At 37.1% G+C, this 20,373-nt stretch overlaps 1 protein-coding gene across 1 annotated transcript in view; it reads left to right on the top strand.

Annotated features, from left to right (window-relative positions):
- Window positions 1–18,949, top strand: part of LOC113116889 (kinesin-like protein KIF20B) — a 19,843-nt gene extending 894 nt beyond the window's left edge. The window contains exons 2-28 of the mRNA XM_026285190.1: window positions 201–345; window positions 449–520; window positions 606–752; window positions 855–1,011; window positions 1,399–1,653; window positions 1,889–2,028; window positions 2,135–2,264; window positions 2,455–2,662; window positions 4,096–4,145; window positions 4,302–4,421; window positions 4,981–5,128; window positions 5,850–6,795; window positions 8,023–8,161; window positions 8,409–8,531; window positions 8,626–8,686; window positions 8,823–8,948; window positions 9,502–9,620; window positions 9,716–9,871; window positions 9,949–10,125; window positions 11,058–11,192; window positions 11,686–11,775; window positions 12,793–13,005; window positions 13,961–14,020; window positions 16,993–17,067; window positions 17,359–17,461; window positions 17,570–17,700; window positions 18,248–18,949. Of these exons, the coding sequence (XP_026140975.1) occupies window positions 201–345; window positions 449–520; window positions 606–752; window positions 855–1,011; window positions 1,399–1,653; window positions 1,889–2,028; window positions 2,135–2,264; window positions 2,455–2,662; window positions 4,096–4,145; window positions 4,302–4,421; window positions 4,981–5,128; window positions 5,850–6,795; window positions 8,023–8,161; window positions 8,409–8,531; window positions 8,626–8,686; window positions 8,823–8,948; window positions 9,502–9,620; window positions 9,716–9,871; window positions 9,949–10,125; window positions 11,058–11,192; window positions 11,686–11,775; window positions 12,793–13,005; window positions 13,961–14,020; window positions 16,993–17,067; window positions 17,359–17,461; window positions 17,570–17,700; window positions 18,248–18,325 (4,304 nt within the window). The 3' untranslated portion in view covers window positions 18,326–18,949. The remainder of the gene's footprint in view (window positions 1–200; window positions 346–448; window positions 521–605; window positions 753–854; window positions 1,012–1,398; window positions 1,654–1,888; window positions 2,029–2,134; window positions 2,265–2,454; window positions 2,663–4,095; window positions 4,146–4,301; window positions 4,422–4,980; window positions 5,129–5,849; window positions 6,796–8,022; window positions 8,162–8,408; window positions 8,532–8,625; window positions 8,687–8,822; window positions 8,949–9,501; window positions 9,621–9,715; window positions 9,872–9,948; window positions 10,126–11,057; window positions 11,193–11,685; window positions 11,776–12,792; window positions 13,006–13,960; window positions 14,021–16,992; window positions 17,068–17,358; window positions 17,462–17,569; window positions 17,701–18,247) is intronic.
- Window positions 18,950–20,373: the final 1,424 nt, after the last annotated feature.

The raw sequence follows: 20,373 nt of genomic DNA, 5'->3' as shown, positions 1-20,373 counted from the left end.
AAGAGCATTGTATTTAATTTGTAAATATTTAAAAGTGACTTCTGTCTGTTTTTATTTTTTATTTTTTTATTTTTGGGCTAATGTGTAGTAGCTAAAATTGGCCAGGTGCTGGTGCTACAGCAACAAGTAAAAATGTAGCAATGAGAGCATTTCCATGTGTTAAGAGCGATTCCATCAGTTAATATAAGGTGCTGAATCAGACTGTCTTTTGCTCATAAGTTTTTGTTTTCTAGATCTGAGATGGGTGCAGGTGAGCAGTGCTGATGAAGCCTTAAAAGTGATGAAACTGGGCAAAAGGAACCAGAGCATCTCCAGCACTAAACTCAACCTGCTCTCCAGCAGGAGGTACACTATATAAATTCTATAACTTCCTGCTGTTTATCCATTTTAACACCGTGGTGTTGTATGAATATATTATTCTTACTTGTCATCTTTGCCTGATTTTTAGCCACAGTATTTTCTCCATCCGGATCTTGAAGGTGGAAGATGTAGGAATACCCAGAGTGGAGTCAGTTAGCGAGTGAGTCTATGTATCCTGATCTAAGCTCTCTACAGGTTGTGTTGTGTTTCAGAATGGTTTGTAAAAGTATGTTCTCTGGTTCAAGGCTGGCGCTGTGTGATCTGGCCGGATCGGAGCGATGTGCTAAAACACAAAATATAGGTGAACGGCTGAAAGAGGCAGGAAACATCAACACCTCTCTACTCAGTCTGGGAAAATGCATCAATGCACTCCGAAATAACCAGCAGGCAAGGTATACAATATCTTTTTTTTCTTTTCTATTTATTTATTTTATTATTTTTTACTTTTTTTTTTTTTTTACTTTGTCCGTTAAACACTTATTTTGTCCTTTCAGACAGCACGTTCCATTCAGAGAGAGTAAACTCACTCACTATCTGCAGGGATACTTTACCGGCCGGAGCAAAGCCTGTATGATTGTAAACATTAACCAGTGTGCCTCCATGTATGATGAGACGCTCAACGTGCTTAAGTTCTCTGCTGTAGCTCAAAAGGTGTGTATAACATCCTTATATGTCTGCGTCTCACTCCTAAAAGGGTAAGATCACTCAATAATGAAAATTGTCATCAATTACTCAACCTCATGCCATTCGTCTTTAAATATTTAATGTTACCGAGATATTTTTAATGAAAGCGGAGTGATTTCTGTCCCTTGATTTGAAAATCTATTCCACCAAAAACTTGATTGGCAGATATTCAGGTTTTTCTGTTACTTTCCAAATACTTTACCAAAACACTTTCTTTAAAGGGTGATCTTATGTTTTTTTTATGTTAATGCTCAACTGTAGTGGTGAATTTGCGTGTGTGTTTAGGAAGAGAAATGCTAAATGTTTTTTTTTTTTTTTATTGTAGCTGTGTAATGGAAAGTCTGTGTTTTTCAGGTGGTGGTTCTCACCACTAAGAGCGTTCCAGTGGTGGTGAAAAGGAGTGCCAGAGAGTTTCCTTCATTATCAACAACGTTGATCGACGAGGAAATGCGGCGCAGCTCGCTGGTGCGATGGGATCCCAGCCTTGATGATGTTCAGGAAGATTCTGACACTGAGGAGGATGAAGAGGACAGTGAAATGGAGGACACCATTCTGGATGCTGAGGAAGAGGGGAAAGAGACTGTGCTGCTCGATAGAGGGGTTTATGAGGTGAGATCTGGCACCTTACACCAGAAGTCACATCTATAGTAATTTAAATTTTTGTCCTTATCCAAAGCTTTAAGTGTCAGACAAGACACATTTTAGCTGTTTTACTGGTTTTTATCCACTTAGGACACACATATATTGATGTGTGTTAATATTTTTATATCGTTACTGCATGTTTTTGTTTGCATAACACTGAGGTTTCTGCGTCAGCATGGCTGTTTTGTGCTTGTATGTAAAGGCCCAGCTGCAGTTTATAGAGGAGATTCAGCAGCAGTTGAGGAAGGAGAAAGCTGAACACTTAGCTCTCGAGGCACGTGTTCGAGATGAAGTTACAAAAGAATTCTCTGAGCTGATTTCGCAGATGCATGAAGATTACAGGTCAGAGATCACAGGCCCCGGTACTTAATTATGTGTAATTTAAGCAAATTACAGGTCATGCTATATGATGACCCAGACCGCTTTCCTTTTTGTTTTTCTATTTTAGTGAGCGCATATCTAGAGAGAGGGAACTGATTGAGGAACGCTGTGAAAGGAGACTGGAGATTCTTAAAAACCTGGTGGGAAAAACAGCTGTGGAGGACGACAGCATGAATTTGGCTGCGACCAAATCAGAGGTACAGATATACTGTAATTTTCAGAGCAGATATTCAGGTTGAACTATGCTTTCTAAATAATTTTACTAAACATGTTCTTTAAAGGGTGATCTTATGTTTTTTTTTGTTGTTGTTTTTTTTTTTGCTAATGCTCAATTGTTGTGTGTGTGTGTGTGTGTGTGTGTGTGTGTGTGTGTGTGTGTGTGTGTAGGAAGAAAATCATGTCTTTCTAGACAGCATTCTTGACTCTATGAGCAGTAACCTGGCTGGAATCAAACAGGATGCCCAGACTGCCCAGTCCTGCTTGGTGACCTCTGATCCTGAAGTCTCCGTGACACTGCTAGACCTTGAGAAAAAGGTCACAGATCTTTCAGAACTGCTCCGTGAAACTCAGAATAAGCTGTCACTCAAGACAGAGGGTGAGAAACAGTAGCAGATTAGCAGACCCACAACAAATGTGAGCTTGGAACACAAAACCAGTCATAAGGGTCAATTTTTTTTTTTTTTTTTTTTAAATAGAGATTTATACATCATCTGAAAGCTGAGTAGATAAGCTTTCCATTGATGTATGGTTTATGATATGACAATATTTGGTCAAGATACAACTATTTGAAAATCTGGAATCTATAGGTGCAAAAAAAATCAGAATACTGAGAAAATCGCCTTAAAGTTGTCCAAATGAAGTTCTAAGAAATGCATATTACTAATCGAAGACCCAAGACCCGTTGTCCACTGAAGCTAAGCAGGGTTGAGTCTGGGCAGCACCTGGGTGGTAGACCTCCTGAGCTCCTGAACTAGTTTGCTGCTGAAAGAGGTGCTAGTGAGGCCAGCAGGGGGTGCTCACCCTGTGGTCTGTGTGGGTTCTAGCGCTCCAGTGTAGTTATGGGACTTTATACTGTCAACAAGCACCGTCCTTCGGATGAGATGTTAAACCGAGGTCCTGACACTCTGTGGTCATTAAAATCCTGGGATGTCTTTGCGAAAAGAGCAGAGGTGTGACCTCAGCATCTGGCTAAATTCGCCCATTGGCCTCTGACCATCATGGGCTCCCAACAATCCCCATATCCGCTGATTGGCTTCATCACTCTGTCTCCTCTCCACCAGTAAGCTGGTGTGTGGTGGGCGTTCTGGCGCACCATCACATCATCCAGGTGGATGCTGCACACTGGTAGTGGATGAGGAGATACCCCCTCACAATGTAAAGTGCTTTGAGTGCCTAGAAAAGTGCTATATAAATGTAAGGAATTAATTAATTAATATCCTAATGATTCTTGGCATAAAAGAATAATCTATTATTTTGACCCATGCACTGTGTTTTTTTTGGCAATTTCTAAAAATTATACCAAGTGACTTAAAACTGGTTTTGTGGTCAAGGGTCACAAATAGTCAATAGCACATAAAAGTTTTGTGCATCCCTCTCCCTTTGTTAATTTTATATACCCCCCCCCCCCCCCAAGTCTTAAAAGGCCATTTATTTTAGTTAATTTATTGGAGTTTTTTTATTTATATATATATAAGCATTAAAAATAGCAAAAATTAAACGGTAGAAAACAGTACACTGTTTAACCCCACTACACCCACCCCGCCCACCACACTAATGGTTCTCAGAAAAAAAAAAACTCCAAAGTTGGCAGGTCTATTTCTTTAGCAAAAGAAAATGCTTTTTGTGAGACCAAAACATTTCCATGAAAAAGTCATGGAAATTCATTGGCCAGAAAATGTGGGAACCCCGTATTATGAGAGACCTATCCTTTTGCATTAGGACTATAACCACATATACTTGTGCTCACACTCCACCTTACCAGGCTGCCTAATTGCTTTATCTAACACCAAGCCCCATACTCCCTCACAGAGCTGGAAACCCAGAGCAGACTGTCAGATGAACTGGAGGAGGTGAAGAAGGTAAAACAGCCACTGTAAAAGGCTTCTGCTATTTTAACACACAGTATGAGGACCAGACTTACAGCATTTCTGCATAGGCAAGCTCCACTTTTGTTTTTTGTTTTCTTCAGAAATTAAAAATGTAGTTGAAGTTGTGGCTTATTCTTTTGACTATAGGTTCTGGAGAGCCACAAGCAAAGGGAATGGGAGCTGAGTGAAATGTGCAGACAAAAGGACGAGATGGTTTCCAAACTCCAGACAGCTCTTGACCAACATGTAGAAAACACAGCTCAGGATGTGAGTGTGAACAGAGAGAGATTTGATTTCAAATATGCATAATAATTGGATGGTCTCTGTTAGATTGTTGTTTTTTTATGTTTAAGGCTGCATTTATTTGATCAAATAATCAGTAAAACAGTAATCTTGTAAAATATTACTATATAATCATTTTTGTCTTTAGTTTCACATGATTCTTCAGAAATCTTTCCAATACACTGATTCGGTACTAAAGAAACATTTCTGCACAGTTGTGCTGCTTAATATTGTTTTGTGAACTTTGATGCAGTCTTTGTTGGATAGAAATTATAAATGTATAACAGTCAGTAAATTTATGAATGAAAAAAAAAAGAACAATAGTGTAACAGTATTTTAACTGGTTATGGAAAATAATATTTGCCTGTCATTGTAATCCTTTTTTAATCTATTTGGAGCTTGCTCATTGTCACTATAAACTCTTGTGTAGAAAAGATCTGTGTTCAAATTAAATTATTTTTTCCACAAAACAAATAACATGACAGAATTATCTTTTGGGTGAACAGTTCCTTGACCCTTTTTGTTCTTTTGTTTGGATTTCCAGAGGAATCAAATTGACTCCATCAAAAAGGAGATCATCCAGTTTAAATGCGATTGTGCCTGCTCAGTGCAACAGCCTGACACCCGGACTGAAACCAGAAAGCGGTGTCAGGAAAGGGAGGAGCTTGATGGACAGCCCCCTCTCAAGAAAGGTACAGACTCCGCCCCAGGTGCTGAAAAGCTCCCAGCTTTTGTCACAACCAGAGGAGCTGGCCGAGAGAATCGGGTCAAAGGACGACGATACCTTCATGGTCGAAAAAGGCTCTCAAACATGAAGAAGTGATCGTTTTAAATATGTTTTAAAAAAAGTTGCCACTGTGCATACCACCTGTATCTCAAAGTACTTCTGTGAAGTGTACTGTTTTTATGAGCTCAACTGAATAAAGAAGTGTATTTATTTTACACATGGAGAACACTGCACACAATTAAACCAACTATAAGCTATAAAAGAATAAAAAAGGATGCTTGATTAAAGTATTAAAGCAGCCACCACACACAAGGTGCTTCACGAGTATGAATAGGAGGCTTTCAGGCTGAGTGATCCAAAAGTTAAATGACCCTCTTTCATCTTCAGAATGAAATCAAATTGAAAATGAATTTTATTCCCAATGTGCAAGGAAAGAGCATTTTAGAAAAGTGCATTTTAGATTAAATTAATTACTTGCTTTGTTGCCAGGCCAGTAGCAATACATTTGAAATTTGCCTGGTTGTACTGAACTAATTTAAATGTTGAAGCAATTTTTTAATTAAATCAATTGATATCAAACAAACACTCATAAATACTGTGTTATTGCATGTCACACCGACAGATTATCAATATATAAAATCTATATATATCTGTTACATGTTTCTGAAGTTCTCCATTCTTTATAGGTCTTCTGGGGGACTCAAAAGATCAAGATGATGTTCCAGATAATGGATGTCAAGACTCCGCCCATCTTGAGGTCAAAGGTCAGCTGGAGTGTTGCCTTGCTGAATCCAAACAAAAAGACAAGCAGATCACAGATCTAGAGCAGGAGTGCCACACTTTAAAGATTTACATTCAGGATCTGAAGTCTAAACTAGAAGAAAGAGTTTCACAGGAACAAATTCTGCTAGAGAAGGTGCATCAGACATCCTTGGAAACTAAATCATTGGTAACGGCAGTGGATTGCAGCAACTTGAAGGTAGAAGCTGTGTCCAATTATAGCAACACTACAGATCATTTAAAAGTTTCTTCTCTAGAACTGGCTGCTGCCAAATCACTAATGGCTAAGCAAGACTACGAAATGGGAGAGAAGAACAAACACATCTTGACTCTTGAACAGGAAATTACACTACTGCACCGGGAAGCAGAAACCTCCAGAAACACATTAGCTGACTATGATGACCTCAAAAAAGCCCACTCTGACCTGCAGACTGAGGTGACAACCCTTCGTGGGATCAAAGCTGAGCTAGAAGAGAAGGTCAGATGCCTTGAGAATGAGAAGAAAGAGAGAAACACAGCACAACTGTCTAAAGAGGAGGGACTTGAAGACAGAGAGGTTGGGCTGACAAACCCTAACACTCTTGAATCTAAAAACAGGGAGACCCAGAGCTCTGAAAAGGAAGCTGAACTGGCACAGAGGGAGAATGCCTTAGCATCAAAGGAGGCTCAGCTCTTAGTGCTTCAGAAGAAGCTGAAGGAAGCGCAGGAGTGTCTGGAGGAGGAGGAGACACAAGCTGTGCAGGAGGTGCGCAGGAGGGAAGCGGAGAGGAGGAGAGAGCTGCTGGCTGTGGCAGAGGAGGCCATCGCTCAGAAGGATGAAGAGCTACAGAAGAGACAAGAAGAGATCAACCGGTCAGTTATATTCCTCCTCAATTACATGACAGTTTCCTAAAACACACGTCAAAAACATTCAATAATTTATTTTTTCATATGTGTTTATATACACTATCATTCAGTGGTTGAAATAAATTAATACTTTTATTCAGCAAGTATACATTAAATTGATCAAAAGTGACAATATTTCAAGTAAAATTCTTTGCATGGTTTCCACAACAACATTAAGCAGCACAACTGTTTTCAACATTAATAGTACATGTTTCTTGAGGGTTTTGACCCTTGATTTCTGAAGGGTCATGTGACACTGAAGACTGGAGTAATGGCTGGTGAAAATTAAACTATCGCAGGAACAAATTCCAATACATTTTAAAATATATAAAAATTGAAAACATTTTTAATTTATTATATTATTTAGCAGTTTTACTGTTTTTAAATGGCTTGATGAGCATAAGGAACTTCTTAAATCTTAACCAACCCCAAACTTTAGAACATTAATGTATAAAATGTGTGTGAAATGGAAAAATGTACTATGTATTATCATTTTGTGTTTAGTCCATTCATTTGTACTTGAATGGCTGTTTAATGTTGATTCTTTGAAAAACAAAGCTTGTTTTTGGTCTTTGAAACTGACTTTAATGGTGTGAACAGGAGTATTGGCAACTTCACTATAAGCATTAATGATTTTCATGAAAGCATCAAACAGCTTGCAAAGTTTTATTACTTATTCCCTGAAAGGAATTTTCTTGCTTTATTTCAAAGATATTGCACAAGATGACTGCTTTTGTTGGATTAATGATTATTCCACACAGAAAGACATTGATTTATTTTAGCAGCCTGGAAGGCGTTTTATTGTCTCTTCTTACTAAATAAGATATTAAAAATATCTGTAACTGAAATTGTGTGTAGTGCATTTTGTCAGAATAATGGGCTTTTAGCTAGTGGTTGACAAACATGGATTTGAAAATGAAGTGCATATTTGCTGAAGTGAAAAGAAAACTCATTTTATACACCATGTACTCAAACATCACTGGAAAAAGATCAATTTGGAACTGACAAAAGGTAAAGCTAAACACTTCTCTTAATTAACCAGGCAGACATGGTTTAATGTTGCAGATAATCTCAAATTTGCCCAAATACTGCCCAATTAATCAAACACCATTTATCAATACTTTTGCATCAGATTTACGGTTTCTTTATTTCCTTGGTATTCATTCTATGTGCATGTGATTTGTCATCACTCAGGTTAAAGGAGGAGATTAAAACTAGTGAGTGTAAGTTGAACAGTTTGGCTGTTGATCTGCGCAGAAGGGAAGATGATTCATCTGATCTTCGGGAAAAACTCGGTGACTCAAAGAAACAGATTCAGCAGGTTCAGAAAGAGGTGAGAACTCACTCGGTTTCACACATTTACATTTATGCATTTAGCAGACGTTTTTATCCGAAGGGACTTACAGTGCATTGAGGCTATACAATTATTTTTTTTACGAGTATGTGTGTTTCCTTGGAATTAAATTGAACTCCCAACCTTTTTTGCTGCTGACGCAATGCTCTAACACTGAGCCACAGGAAAACTATACTATATTGAGTCTGACTGCTGTTGACTTGTGCTAAAACTCCTTATGGCTTAGATCTCCTCCATGCGGGAATCTGAGAAATCTCTACGAATGAAGCTCGGTGATCTAGAAAAGACTAAAGCACAGCTCCAGAATGAGATCGCTAACAGGGACCGCGCCATCAACCAGCTGAAAGCTGTAAGCACCACCTAGCGATCAATAGCTAAAACCACAAAGAACGTGAACTAACCATTCATGTGATCTATTTATTTCCTCTATGTGTCTAAAACAGGAACGGTCTTCTGAATCGAAGTCAGATGAGAATCTGCTGCTGTATCAGAAAGCATGTAAAGGTAGACCGTATGTTGTTTAATTGTCTGCGTCTGCAAAAGCGTGTGCAGTAATGGGTGTCATTTATTGTCAAGTGTTTAATTAAATGCGCGGCAACAAACAGTAAAGCATGTTAATGTTTGTTGATGGTTTCCGTAGATTTGCAGGTCCGCGAGCGTGTTATTGAAGACATGCGTTTGGCTCTGACAGAACAGGAGGAAACACAGGCAGAGCTGGACCTGGAGCTGGACAACAGAGAGGCTCAGATAAATGAGCTCACTCAGGGTACAAGAGAATATTGCATTCATAATACTTTAATGTACTGTTTAGCATTTAATAGTAATAAAATGTGTGTGTGTGTGTGTGTGTGTGTGTGTGTGTGTGTGTGTATATATATATATATATATATATATATATATTTCCTGAAAGTGTTGCAGGGTGTTGCTGTCTAACATAATATAAATTGAAAAAAAATAATGCAAAATACGGTGTGTAACCAGTTTAAGTTTATTAGAAAAAACAATATTTGGTATCTCCCCATTATGCTTTATTCACTTTGTTTTGCAGCATGATTTGAGGGGATTTTTAAATATCATCTTGTTCTTTAAAGGGAATTTTAAAAAATACTGTAAGATGGAGTTATTATTATTATTATTATTATTATTATTATTATTATTATTATAGTCACATATGTATTTATTTCTTAGTGACTTAATATAAGCACAGAATTTTGTGTTTCTTATTGTTAAATCAACATTTTTTTGTTTTGTTTTAAAACCTTTAAAATTCCAAATCTTTATATTTGTGTTATTTATTACTTCTCCCTATTTATTTCCAGAATTGATGAGGTTGAGAGAATTGCAACCTGAACAGAAGAACAGAAGAGATTCCAGATCAATCTCTGATGACGTTTTTCAGGCCAGACAACAGATCACTCAGGCCCAGGAGAGCTTAAAGGTCTGTTGGCCATATGTATTCTTTCTTTATTTTCAACTGGATAAGAAATGCATGTTCACTGTCTTTGTTTGGTTCTTCGGGGTTCATGTTTGTAGCTGGCCAATGAAAAGCACCAGGCAGAGCGTAAGAAGTGGATGGAGGATAAGTTGGTTCTGATTGGTCAGGCTAAAGAGGCTGAGGAAAGAAGGAACCAGGATATGAGGCGATATGCCGATGATCGAGAACGGCATGCTCGCCAACAGGCCGAAATGGTAAATAGCAGTGTGTTTTCAGACACTAAATATATTTTTAGTTAAAGAGAGTATGACTGTTGATTTTTGTCAATTAGGAGTCTCTTACTGCACGTCTTGCTGCTCGTGAGGAAGAGATGGAAAGCTGGAGAAAAGAGAGAGACACACTTGTCTCTGCTCTGGAGGTTCAGCTGAAAAAGCTTATCATGTCCAATACAGAGAAAGACCAACAGATCAAGATCCTACAGTCCAGAAATACATCCCAAACACCAGAGGTCAGTCTAGTGTCTGTCACAAACTCTTTCTGTTCATGCTACACTACCTTCTAGAAAATACCATTTTAATGATCAAGTGACAGTAAAGCCATTTAAAAATTGTCAAATAAATGCTGTTCTTTTGAACTTTCTATTTATCAAAGTATCGTGAAAAAAAAGTATCACTGTTTCCACAAAAATATTAAGGAGGACAACCATTTTCAACATTCATGCAACCATTGATCATAATAAGAAATGTTTCTTGACCATTAAATCATGATCAGGTAATCAGATTCAAACCTAACTGAATCCAGTAGATGCGTCAACCAATCATTGCACGGGGTAGGCAATAAACAAGATATATCAATTTTGGTTGATAACTATTATCATAATATTAATGTAATAATGCAACTTTCATATATCTGTTCAGTGTGTATTTTTTTTTTTATGTGTAAGATTATTTGAGATTAAAGCAGGTGCATTTTGGAAAGTGTGATACCAGTGTCGTCATTGTTCAGTGGCAGTGAATATTTGATTCTGATTGGTTGACAGACATTCTAAGGGTTAATTTCATCTTAAATTGTTTACTGCATTAGTGTCAAATTAGCAGACCTTCAAAGAGCCATACAGCTCCTTTGAAGCCAAGTAAATCTAATAAAAAGGACATAGAATTCAGTAATTGCTTTTAGCTGACTGGGAACACTGTCCAACTGAAAAATATATTCTAGTGATGGAGATCTAGTAATGTAGGCTGTGTGACTAGAAGACATGTCTGTGTCACGTATACACGCAGATTCCTATTGTCAACAATAGTCTTGTTTCTGCAAATATACATTAATTTTAAACCATGCACATTAAATAGCTGTATTACCACCTGGTGGTTTGTTGTGTTGTTCTACAGTTCCTTCCTTCATCAATCTTACCCTACATGAACATTTTTGTCCCTGTCTCAGGAGGTCACTGAGGACAGCAGGACCGAGGCACTGCAGGCAGAGCTGGCTGCAAAGGAGACAGAGATCCAGAAACTAAATGAACAGCTCCGTGTCAGCATCATGGATAGCAGCCTTCTCAGAAACTCATCTACCCAGGTTTGACAAACATGTTTTATTACTGCCATTCACCCGTTAACTTTGATGATTCATTAGAATCCACATATGACAAATAATCGCTGTCAAAAGAAAAATATCATAATTTGAAGTCCCTTTACTCTGAATGTTCTCAAAAAGCTTTTTGGCATTTGTCCTAAACTCACTGCTGAGCGGCCTTGTCCTTCAAACGGTTTTTAAAAAATGTATATATAGATCTCATTTTATATATACCTGAGCTGAGTTCTCTGTATACTAGGAGAAACTGCTAGTCCTGAATGGAGCTTTTATATAGATTCTATTATATTTGGTAGAATAGCCATTTATTTATTTCCAAAGAATTCCCCACACTGCCTGTTTTGTACACATGCATTCATTCAGTTCTTATTATTTATTTGTACCAACCTGATGTGATGTGTGTTGTTCATTAAATTGAGTTTCTAATTAGATGTTGCGTGAGGAATGTTGATTGACTGTCTCTAAATTGCTGTGCTAGACAATGGAAGCAGAAATATCTGACATGAAGCCTCTGAACACCAGTACACTTAAACGCACAAGCAGAGCCAGAGGATCTGTCACCAGTCAGGTAAAACAGAAATGCGTATTATTTATTTATCATTTAATTGTAAAAATGTCAATTACTTTCTGTTGGTTGCTTATAATTATATTATTTTAGTTTTGTGCACTAGTAGATTCAACACATGAGTGCATATTCGTCTCTCTTAGTTTTGAACGATCTGTCAGTAACAATAGAAAACAACACAAGGGAAAGTTGTTATGCTGACACTAATGGTATAATGAATTAATGATTTAGATGAATATTAATGTATTAATATATTATCGTTCATGGTTGATTCATTTTAATTCCGATTACATTAATGTTTGTTTAGACCGCAGTAATTTAAAATTGATTAATTATATATATTAGTATGTGAAAGAATGTTTATATACTAGAAGTGTAATGGTACATGTACATAATGGTACGTACTGAAATTCTTCATTTTTTTTAAGGTTCGATATGAACAAATACAACATTGTTTCAGTGTTAATTTCATTAATGAAGACGACGACGAAAAATATTCGTTAACGAAATGTTTTATGTGACGGAGACGAGACATTGACGAGCTAAAAATAAAATCTGATGACAAAATTATGACAAAATTTATGCCGCATTTTCGTTAACTAGATGAGACTGGACTCTAATGTTATTTGAGGACTACCGGACATTCAAAATGCATCCTATAAGCCAGGGTTATTCAAATCTTTCCCTGGAGGGCCAATGCACTGCAGAGTTTAGCTCCAACCCGAAAAAGCCATTTGTTCAGAATACCACTGTTTTATAAAAACGAAAAAGTAGTCCCACCCCCCGAGCTGTACCGAAACCATACTGAACCAACATGTTTACAGTTTAAAATGTTGGGGTCAGTAGGATTGCTTCTGTCTAATCTCTAGTATTTTACAGTTGTGGAACCTCTTGACTATGAGAAGGATTTGTTGCATTTGCTGATTTTTTTTTTTTATCTACTTTATGAATATATGCACATTATTTCTCAGTCCACTGATTATCATAATCACATTAATAATAATTATCTTCATATCACAGATTTCATCCGGTAGTTTTCCGCTGGTGCTAGATTCGTCAGAGATCTCCACGGAAACAGGCAGACGTTCCAGATTTCCACGGCCTGAGCTGGAAATTTCCTTCAGCCCTCTGCAGCCGGATCGGTTCGCTCTTAAGCGGCAGGGTGAAGACTCTGCCGTTACTGTAAAAATCTCCCGACCCACACGCAAGAGGAAGAGCGGAGAGATGGAGAAGGTGAGAAAAGAAATGAATGGAGGGGGGTTTAGAAGATGGTTCTCAATTCACACAAGTTCGAATCGAGTGCTGTGACTGGAATGACCTTCAGTCATCTTGTGCTTGAACTGTTTGTCTAATATTTTCAATTTCTAGCCTTAGAATCATGGGAAATTGAGTAGAATGTTAGTTCAGATTTGTCACACAGTGTTCAGTCCTTTTCCTCCCCTTTAGTTGATTAATAAAAAAAAATATTATTGATATTCCTCATAAAACCAGCAGACCATCTGCTGCTGACCTAATCTGCACAGCCAGCAGCCCTTTAATTGTTCTCATTAGGCATTAACAAGGCTCTAATTTTCTTCACTTATGCTTAACGATCAGTGTTATTTGTGCAAAAATAGCAGTCCTATTAAGCATGTAGTTCTGTGTGTGAGAATAAATTTATGTGTGTGTGTGTGTGTGTGTGTGTGTGTGTGTGTGGTTAAGCATGCCTTGGCCTAACACACTCTTCTCCAGGCAACATAAAAACTTGTGCACACTTGTTTTGGGAGCAATAACAATAATTATAGAATACACAGTGACAGTAGGTTAATAGATTTCTTAAACCTGTCTATGGAAATGTAATCAAAGGGATGCACAAATTCAAATCTACCATAAATGCAGACTACATAGGGTGTTAACATTTTAATCTTTTACGCTTTATAAAGGTAGCTATGCACTTAAAGAGTCTCTAGTCGGGGTAGGTCATGCTATTCTCTCCAAACAGCAGCACTGTGAAGGTGTTATTTTGCACACCGAAAAACTGCTTTCCACTAAGTGCTCTTTATTGACAAAGAATCGTGTGCTCTCTTGCTGGTTGTCCCTGGCAACAGAGTCACGCTTCCACATGCTTTGTAGCTGCTAATTGTTGGAGACTTTTGTAATTGAATGAATGCAACAAACTATTTTTAATGGCACTTCTGTTCGCTTGAAGAGGAAAGGAGGCAGGAGCAGCGTGGTGAAAAAGAAAGCTTTCTCTGAACCCAGTGCTCAGGTACCCTCTTCCTGTCTAATCCTCCCACAGCTCTTCCACGTTCAGGACTCCTAATGGTCTGGACTCTCAGACACTCAGGGTCATGACTTCATTTCCTGAAGTTATCCCACTGAGCTGGATATTGGATGCATAAATCCATAAATTGTGAAATTACTTTTTTTTTTTGGCCCCCTCTGTTTTTTTTTTATTTCACACTAAATCAATTAAATGTTCCATTAATTAAGTTAATGGCAAAGTTTGTCCTTAAAATCAACATGAAACCCAAATGGACTCTTTACTTTCTTCAAGAAATAGAAGTTTTAATTTCTTACTTAATTTCTTACCAAACTTTCACAGCAATCACAGCAATACTAAATAACAAGAGATGTGAGTTTTGAGTTTAACCCTTGGGATACATCATGATGCTCTCCTCTAAAGGTGGACGCAGTTTTCAGACAGGAAGTCCTTCACAATCCATTGCAAACTGAAATTAGGACTGGCTCTATCCTAAATCTAAATTTCCCACTTATTTGCAATCCAGTTTATTCCTTATGGGTAAAATCTATTTCATTCTAATTGAAAAAATTCTTTTTTACTCTGAAATGTGTCCCATTACGAAAGGAAATGCATATGCTGTTTCATGTTGACTTTAAAGGCTCTTTTTTAGCTTCCAAACTCATTTACTAAAAGCAGAACATGACCTAGCCTAGGCCTCTTTGATCAAAGTAACTTTAAAGTCTAAAAATAAAGAAATAAAATCCTACAAATTGGCTTATTAACCCTTTAAAGTCCCTAATAAAGTTTTGGTGACCATTTCATCCAGGCCATTTGTTTAGAGTTCCTGATGGTGGAAATACAGCTCATAAGCATTATCCCACAAGCCTTTGATGCATCAAAGAAATAATAACCTTTCTATCAAGGTGGGTGTGTAAATGGAATGGGTTTTTCTATATGTTTTTACAGATCCATTAGGGTGATATTTCATGTAAGAGCCATCCATGCCCTCAGTGCCAGGGCATTTATTTTTACATGATGCATAAACGACAAAGGCTTTGGGAAATAATGCTCTGTAGAATTTAAAATACACCCATAATTCATCATTCACTCATCAAATCCTCAAGATCACGACTTTTCACATTTAATTGGAGGAAATTATTGTGATCCTGCAATCCATTCACCCTCAACACCTCTGAGTTATTGTAATTACACTTTCCCATTTCATGGCAGGGAAACACCAGCACCTGATTGCAGAACAAGCCATCATTCTTGATCTCTCATGCGTACGATTGAACGGTGAACGATTTGGCAGTTTCCTGGAAGCCAGGGCATTAGTCTTCCTTTAATGCGAGCTTGCAAGTCAGAGAGTGGCATAGTATCTCACCTCCCAACACTGGAAACAGCAGGTGACAGGTGTGACAGACAGAGATCCGCCCCTGTCCGCCCTGTTTAGACTGGTGGGGGTTACGAGCGTGGCATTGGCTGTCACATGCAATGTCACAGATGTGATCTTGTTGTCTAGAGAGAGAGATCGCGACAGGAAGGGAGTGATAGAGTGAAAACACAGACAGGTTGGTGAGAGAGAGACAAGAAGAAACTGAAAATGATGAGTCACTGGAGAGACTAAGAACTCTTTCAGACTGAATCATTTATTTATTCTGCAGATTTGATTTTTTTTTCATGTATTATTTGCTTGTGTGTGTGTGTGTGTATAGAGAGAGAGCGATTGAGAGGGATATGGCAGATGCTCTGTTGTCTTATTAATGATGATTTAATGTACTGCACTAGATCTGTCAACTAATCCTCAGGGGTTTGTGCTCTCTTGAGTGTCAAGAAATGAACCAGCACTGTTTTCAGCTGACCTGAAACCGATTTGTGTTTTGTTCGGATTAAAGATTCAGATCAGAGAGTCAGACACTCAGTACTGCTGTCAGTGTTTCTTCTTCATATGCATTTAACATATAATTAGCAATTCTACGATTGCTTGTTGGTCAGAATGAAAGCAGATTTTCTGTTAACCACTGCGTCTGGGTAACTGTTCTTTCCTTTTCTAGTTGATCATCATAAAATCCATCTTCCATCCATCTTATCTGACCAATCACAGCAAAGCATTCAGATTCTACAAAGGCCTGTTTCACTGTCTGCAGTGTGTGAACTGCATATGTTCATTTTTGGCAACCATATTATTACTTGGTTATAGCATTCATGCTAAACTCTTATTTACATGCAGCAATTGTCATACAAATCCTTTTATTCAGTAAATCTGAATGAATTAAAACAATTTAAGCACTTTATAGCTACACTTTGGTGTTTAGGTCCAAAGTAGACTTGATACCATACAAAAGTTTGGGGATTGGTTAAATTTTTTTATTTTTTTTTATATATATATATATATATAAAGAAGTATCTTACGCTAACAAAGGCTGCATGTAAAATGCAATTTGTTTGTAATTTGTGTCACATTATCTTCAGAAATCATTGTAATAAGCTGATTAGATACTCAAAAAAACATTAATTTGAATTATCAATGTTGAAAACATTTGTGAAACATTGCGAGAGGTTTTTCTGGGTAATGGAAAGAAAAGCAATTATTTACAAACATTGGTAACATTATAAATGTCTTTACTGTCACTTTTTGACAGTTTAATTATTCTCTGCTGAATGAAAGTATTAATTTCTTTTTTTTTTTTTAAATGACCCCAAACATTTAGATTTCATGCTAGTCAATTTGTTTTGCATTCTATATGCCTCAATTCCAATAACAATACATATTTTACATAAAATAATAGGCTTTTAGATACATTTTCAATATTGATGTAGGTCTGTTACACTACAGTAGGACTGTTAGTATGAAAGCACATTGCAAACCTGTTGTTGTAGCTGTTGCTTTGCACACACTTTGCAGAAAGAAACAGGCCTAAAAGAAACCAAAGCATTAATGTTAGCCTTCTGATTTTCTGAAATATTGTTTACTCTTGCACTTTGTCATTCATCAGGATGGGGTGGAAAGTGAGAACGTCAGGAATACAAGGAGTAGAATGACTCCTCGTCTAACGCCTCATCAGGAAGAGGTGAGTATAACCACATTCTAATACTCAAGTAAATGTATTTTAAAAAAAATCATAAGGAAATCGATCTCACAGGTTGATACTGAAATTCAGGTTTAGATTAATTAAGAGATACAATAAGTTAGAAATGAGGTGGAAGAAGGAGGTATAGACAGCGGAGGAGTTAAGCAAGAGAAAATGGCTCACTGCGTCTGCATCTCACACAAACACACACACACTCAAAGACTGTGATTGAGAGAGTTGTAAATCCTGATCGTAGCAGTGAGTGATGAACACTGTTCTCATTCCTCTCAGCCCTCTTATGCCCAGGAGTCAAACCAAAAAGGAAAAAAAGACAAAACCATCCAGAAGATTGGAGACTTTCTTCAGGGCTCTCCTACCTTCCTTGGAAGTAAAGGTCTGGGGGAAAAAAAAACATTTCCATCATTACCCTTTTGCTAATTCCTAGACTTTTTTCAGATTTGGCCATGTTATTTCGGACAATCACATGCTTTCTCTGTTTCAGCAAAGAGGATCATGGGATTGATGAGCAGAAAGTCCCCTGATGGTGGGTCTCTAAAACTCAAATCCAAACGTGACAAACAAAAACATGACAGACCAGATATCTCCTCCCCATTGGACATACCAGCCCATCAGGTACTGTACCTTAACTTACACTCTTGTTCAAAATCTTGTGGTCTGTACAAGGCTGCATTTATTTGATCTATAAATACAGAAAAAAAAACAATAATGTGAAATATTACAATTCAAAATAAGTGTTTTTTATTGTAATATATTTAACAATTATTTATTCCTGTGATTGCAAAGTTTACATTTTCAGCAGCCATTACTCCAGTCTTCGTTAACATGATTCTGATGTGTTGATTGGGTGCTTAAGAAACATTTCTTCTTATTATCAATGTGGAACAGGGTTTTTCTTTTTTTTTCTTTTTTTCTTTTTTAGGTTTCTTTGATAAATAAAAGTTCAAAAGAACAGCATTTATTCAAAGCAGTTTCCAAACACTTTTGATCAATTTAATGCATCCTTAATAAAGGATTCTGGTCTTTAAAAGAAAAAAAACTCTTACTGACCCCAGACTTTTGAAAAGTAGTCTACTTTACGCTGTCAGTCTGTACAATGAACTTCATCCTAAAATGACATTTAACATTCTTAGTGACAGGTGACATTTGACCTTTCTTGTAGATCATTGGCCGGAATCCAGAGGAGAAAGAAAGTGAAAACCTTACCAAGAAACGTCTTCGCACCAGAATTGTGAAATAAGCTGGAGGGAAATGTATTTGTATTCTGTATTTTATGTTTTGTTTTTTTTCTTTTTGTATTTTAAATCAACTGCATTTTTTTTTATTTTAATTTTAATCTGATGCACATTTAAAATATCTATTATGTATTAGTTAAATTCTCTTTTTACTTTTTAGCAAATATAGCACATAATATATTATCCTGCAAGTGAACTTACACTATAGGGCAAGTTGAGATGATGGACATCAAGTTGAGATAACTCATGTATGGAAGAATGAACATTTTAGCTGCTCAAGTTAGAATATAAATTTATAAATCACTACTGCACATTTCTGACACAAGCTGTACGTTTAAATGACGGTTATTCGTTTACATTGTGCTTATGCTGCCCTGTATTTAAACGCAGATCTGTTGTGTCCCACTAACCACTTTCTACTTTTCAAGATATAAAAATGCGCGCACACAAATATAGCACAAATTAAAAGTTTATGGGTTATTGTGATTTGTAATTTTTCTTCCCACTCGTCAGCGTTCTTTTGTTCCTGTGTGTATCACCCTGTCACAAAACATTAATGTGTGCCATTCACATGATAAAGACTCTCCATTACCACGTCAGTAAAACTGTGTGCCAGATGCCAAATGACACCCAAAGGACTATTCATTTTAATTACTGAACAAATGCTTATGTAACAGAAGGGTAATTGAATTTCCCAATTGCAGTGCGTGGCCTTGTGTCCTTATCGAAGATTGCATAAAAAAAGCGAGGGGAAGGGTGAAGAACTGGGAACAGGTCTATGTCTTTGTTGGCACTGAATGACAGGATGTGAACGGGGTGGTTGCTTGCAATGATGAATCACAGTTTTGAAAGTGTGGGAGCATGTGGTAAAGACAAAATGGAGGAGTGAAAACCAACTGTGTGACGAGGAAGAATAAGGAGAGTTGAAAAAAGTAAAAAAAAACATACAAAGTGAACCACTTGGAGCCCAGCTGTGTTTGTGCAGGTCTTTGTAGTTAAATTTTCCTCTGATTTTATAATTGTGAATGTTAGAAATGGAGTGTGAAAAACATGCCTTTTATATGTATTTCCTTCCAGTCCATTTCCGCAGACATGTTTGATGGACATATGGATGTTTATGTGCATCCCAATTAATGTAGGGTCATGAGACAGACTGTAATCATGCGTTTTGTTTGTACGTGTTATGTCACTTTTTTTATTTTTTGAGACAAGTTGAGTCATTGTCTGTGTCATATGATTGCGTCACTTCATTGACGCATTGACACAAAGTCCAGTCTAGTCTTTTTGTATTTTGTTCCAATTTCTTTTTGTCTCGTTCCTCTGCATGCAAAAAATGTCAGGGAGGTATGTAAGCATCGGCTTGATCCGAGGCGTCCAGGCCTAGTAAACAATGCAGTAATAATCATCTGCCGTACCTATAATTTAGGGCAGAAAATTACCACATCATTTGAAATGATAAACAGGCAGAGTGCAGCTGTCGTGTGCTGAAGAGACGGAAGAATTGAGAGCCTGTGGGGATGGGTCTAATTGCTTGGCCTCATCAGGAGATGTGCTTTTAAATAGGTTAGAAACAAAGTAGTGCGTCCGTCAAGAGGAATGCTGGGTGAAGATTTCCACTTTGTGTATCTGATTGCTTTAATCCAACTAATTTGTTCAGACTGAGAAAATTGATCCTCTATAGTCACATGCTTCATCTTGCCCCATTTGTGCCAGGGTTAGGATGAGTGACTGATTTGTAGTGTTTCACAGAGTTCACAAACACATTATTGTATTTAAAGGTGTATGAGGTATAACAAAATATATATATATTCATTCATATAAGGCCTTAACTTAAAATGTATTTTTAAATTGTATATTCAGTTTACATCAAACAATTTTAAACTTAATGTGATGCATCTTTGTCAGTCAGATAAAGTAGCAGATAGATAGATTATAAATAAATCTAATTTACCTACTTTTAACTTGACATGTCATGTTCTTGGTGTTAGTCAAAACCCGTCCATATTACACCTATAGAAAAATAATGAATTCTTTGTGAATGAATTTACTGTAT

Source organism: Carassius auratus, chromosome 17, assembly GCF_003368295.1.
Source record: "Carassius auratus strain Wakin chromosome 17, ASM336829v1, whole genome shotgun sequence".
NCBI lineage: Eukaryota > Metazoa > Chordata > Actinopteri > Cypriniformes > Cyprinidae > Carassius > Carassius auratus.
This window is presented reverse-complemented; position numbering and strand designations above follow the sequence as displayed.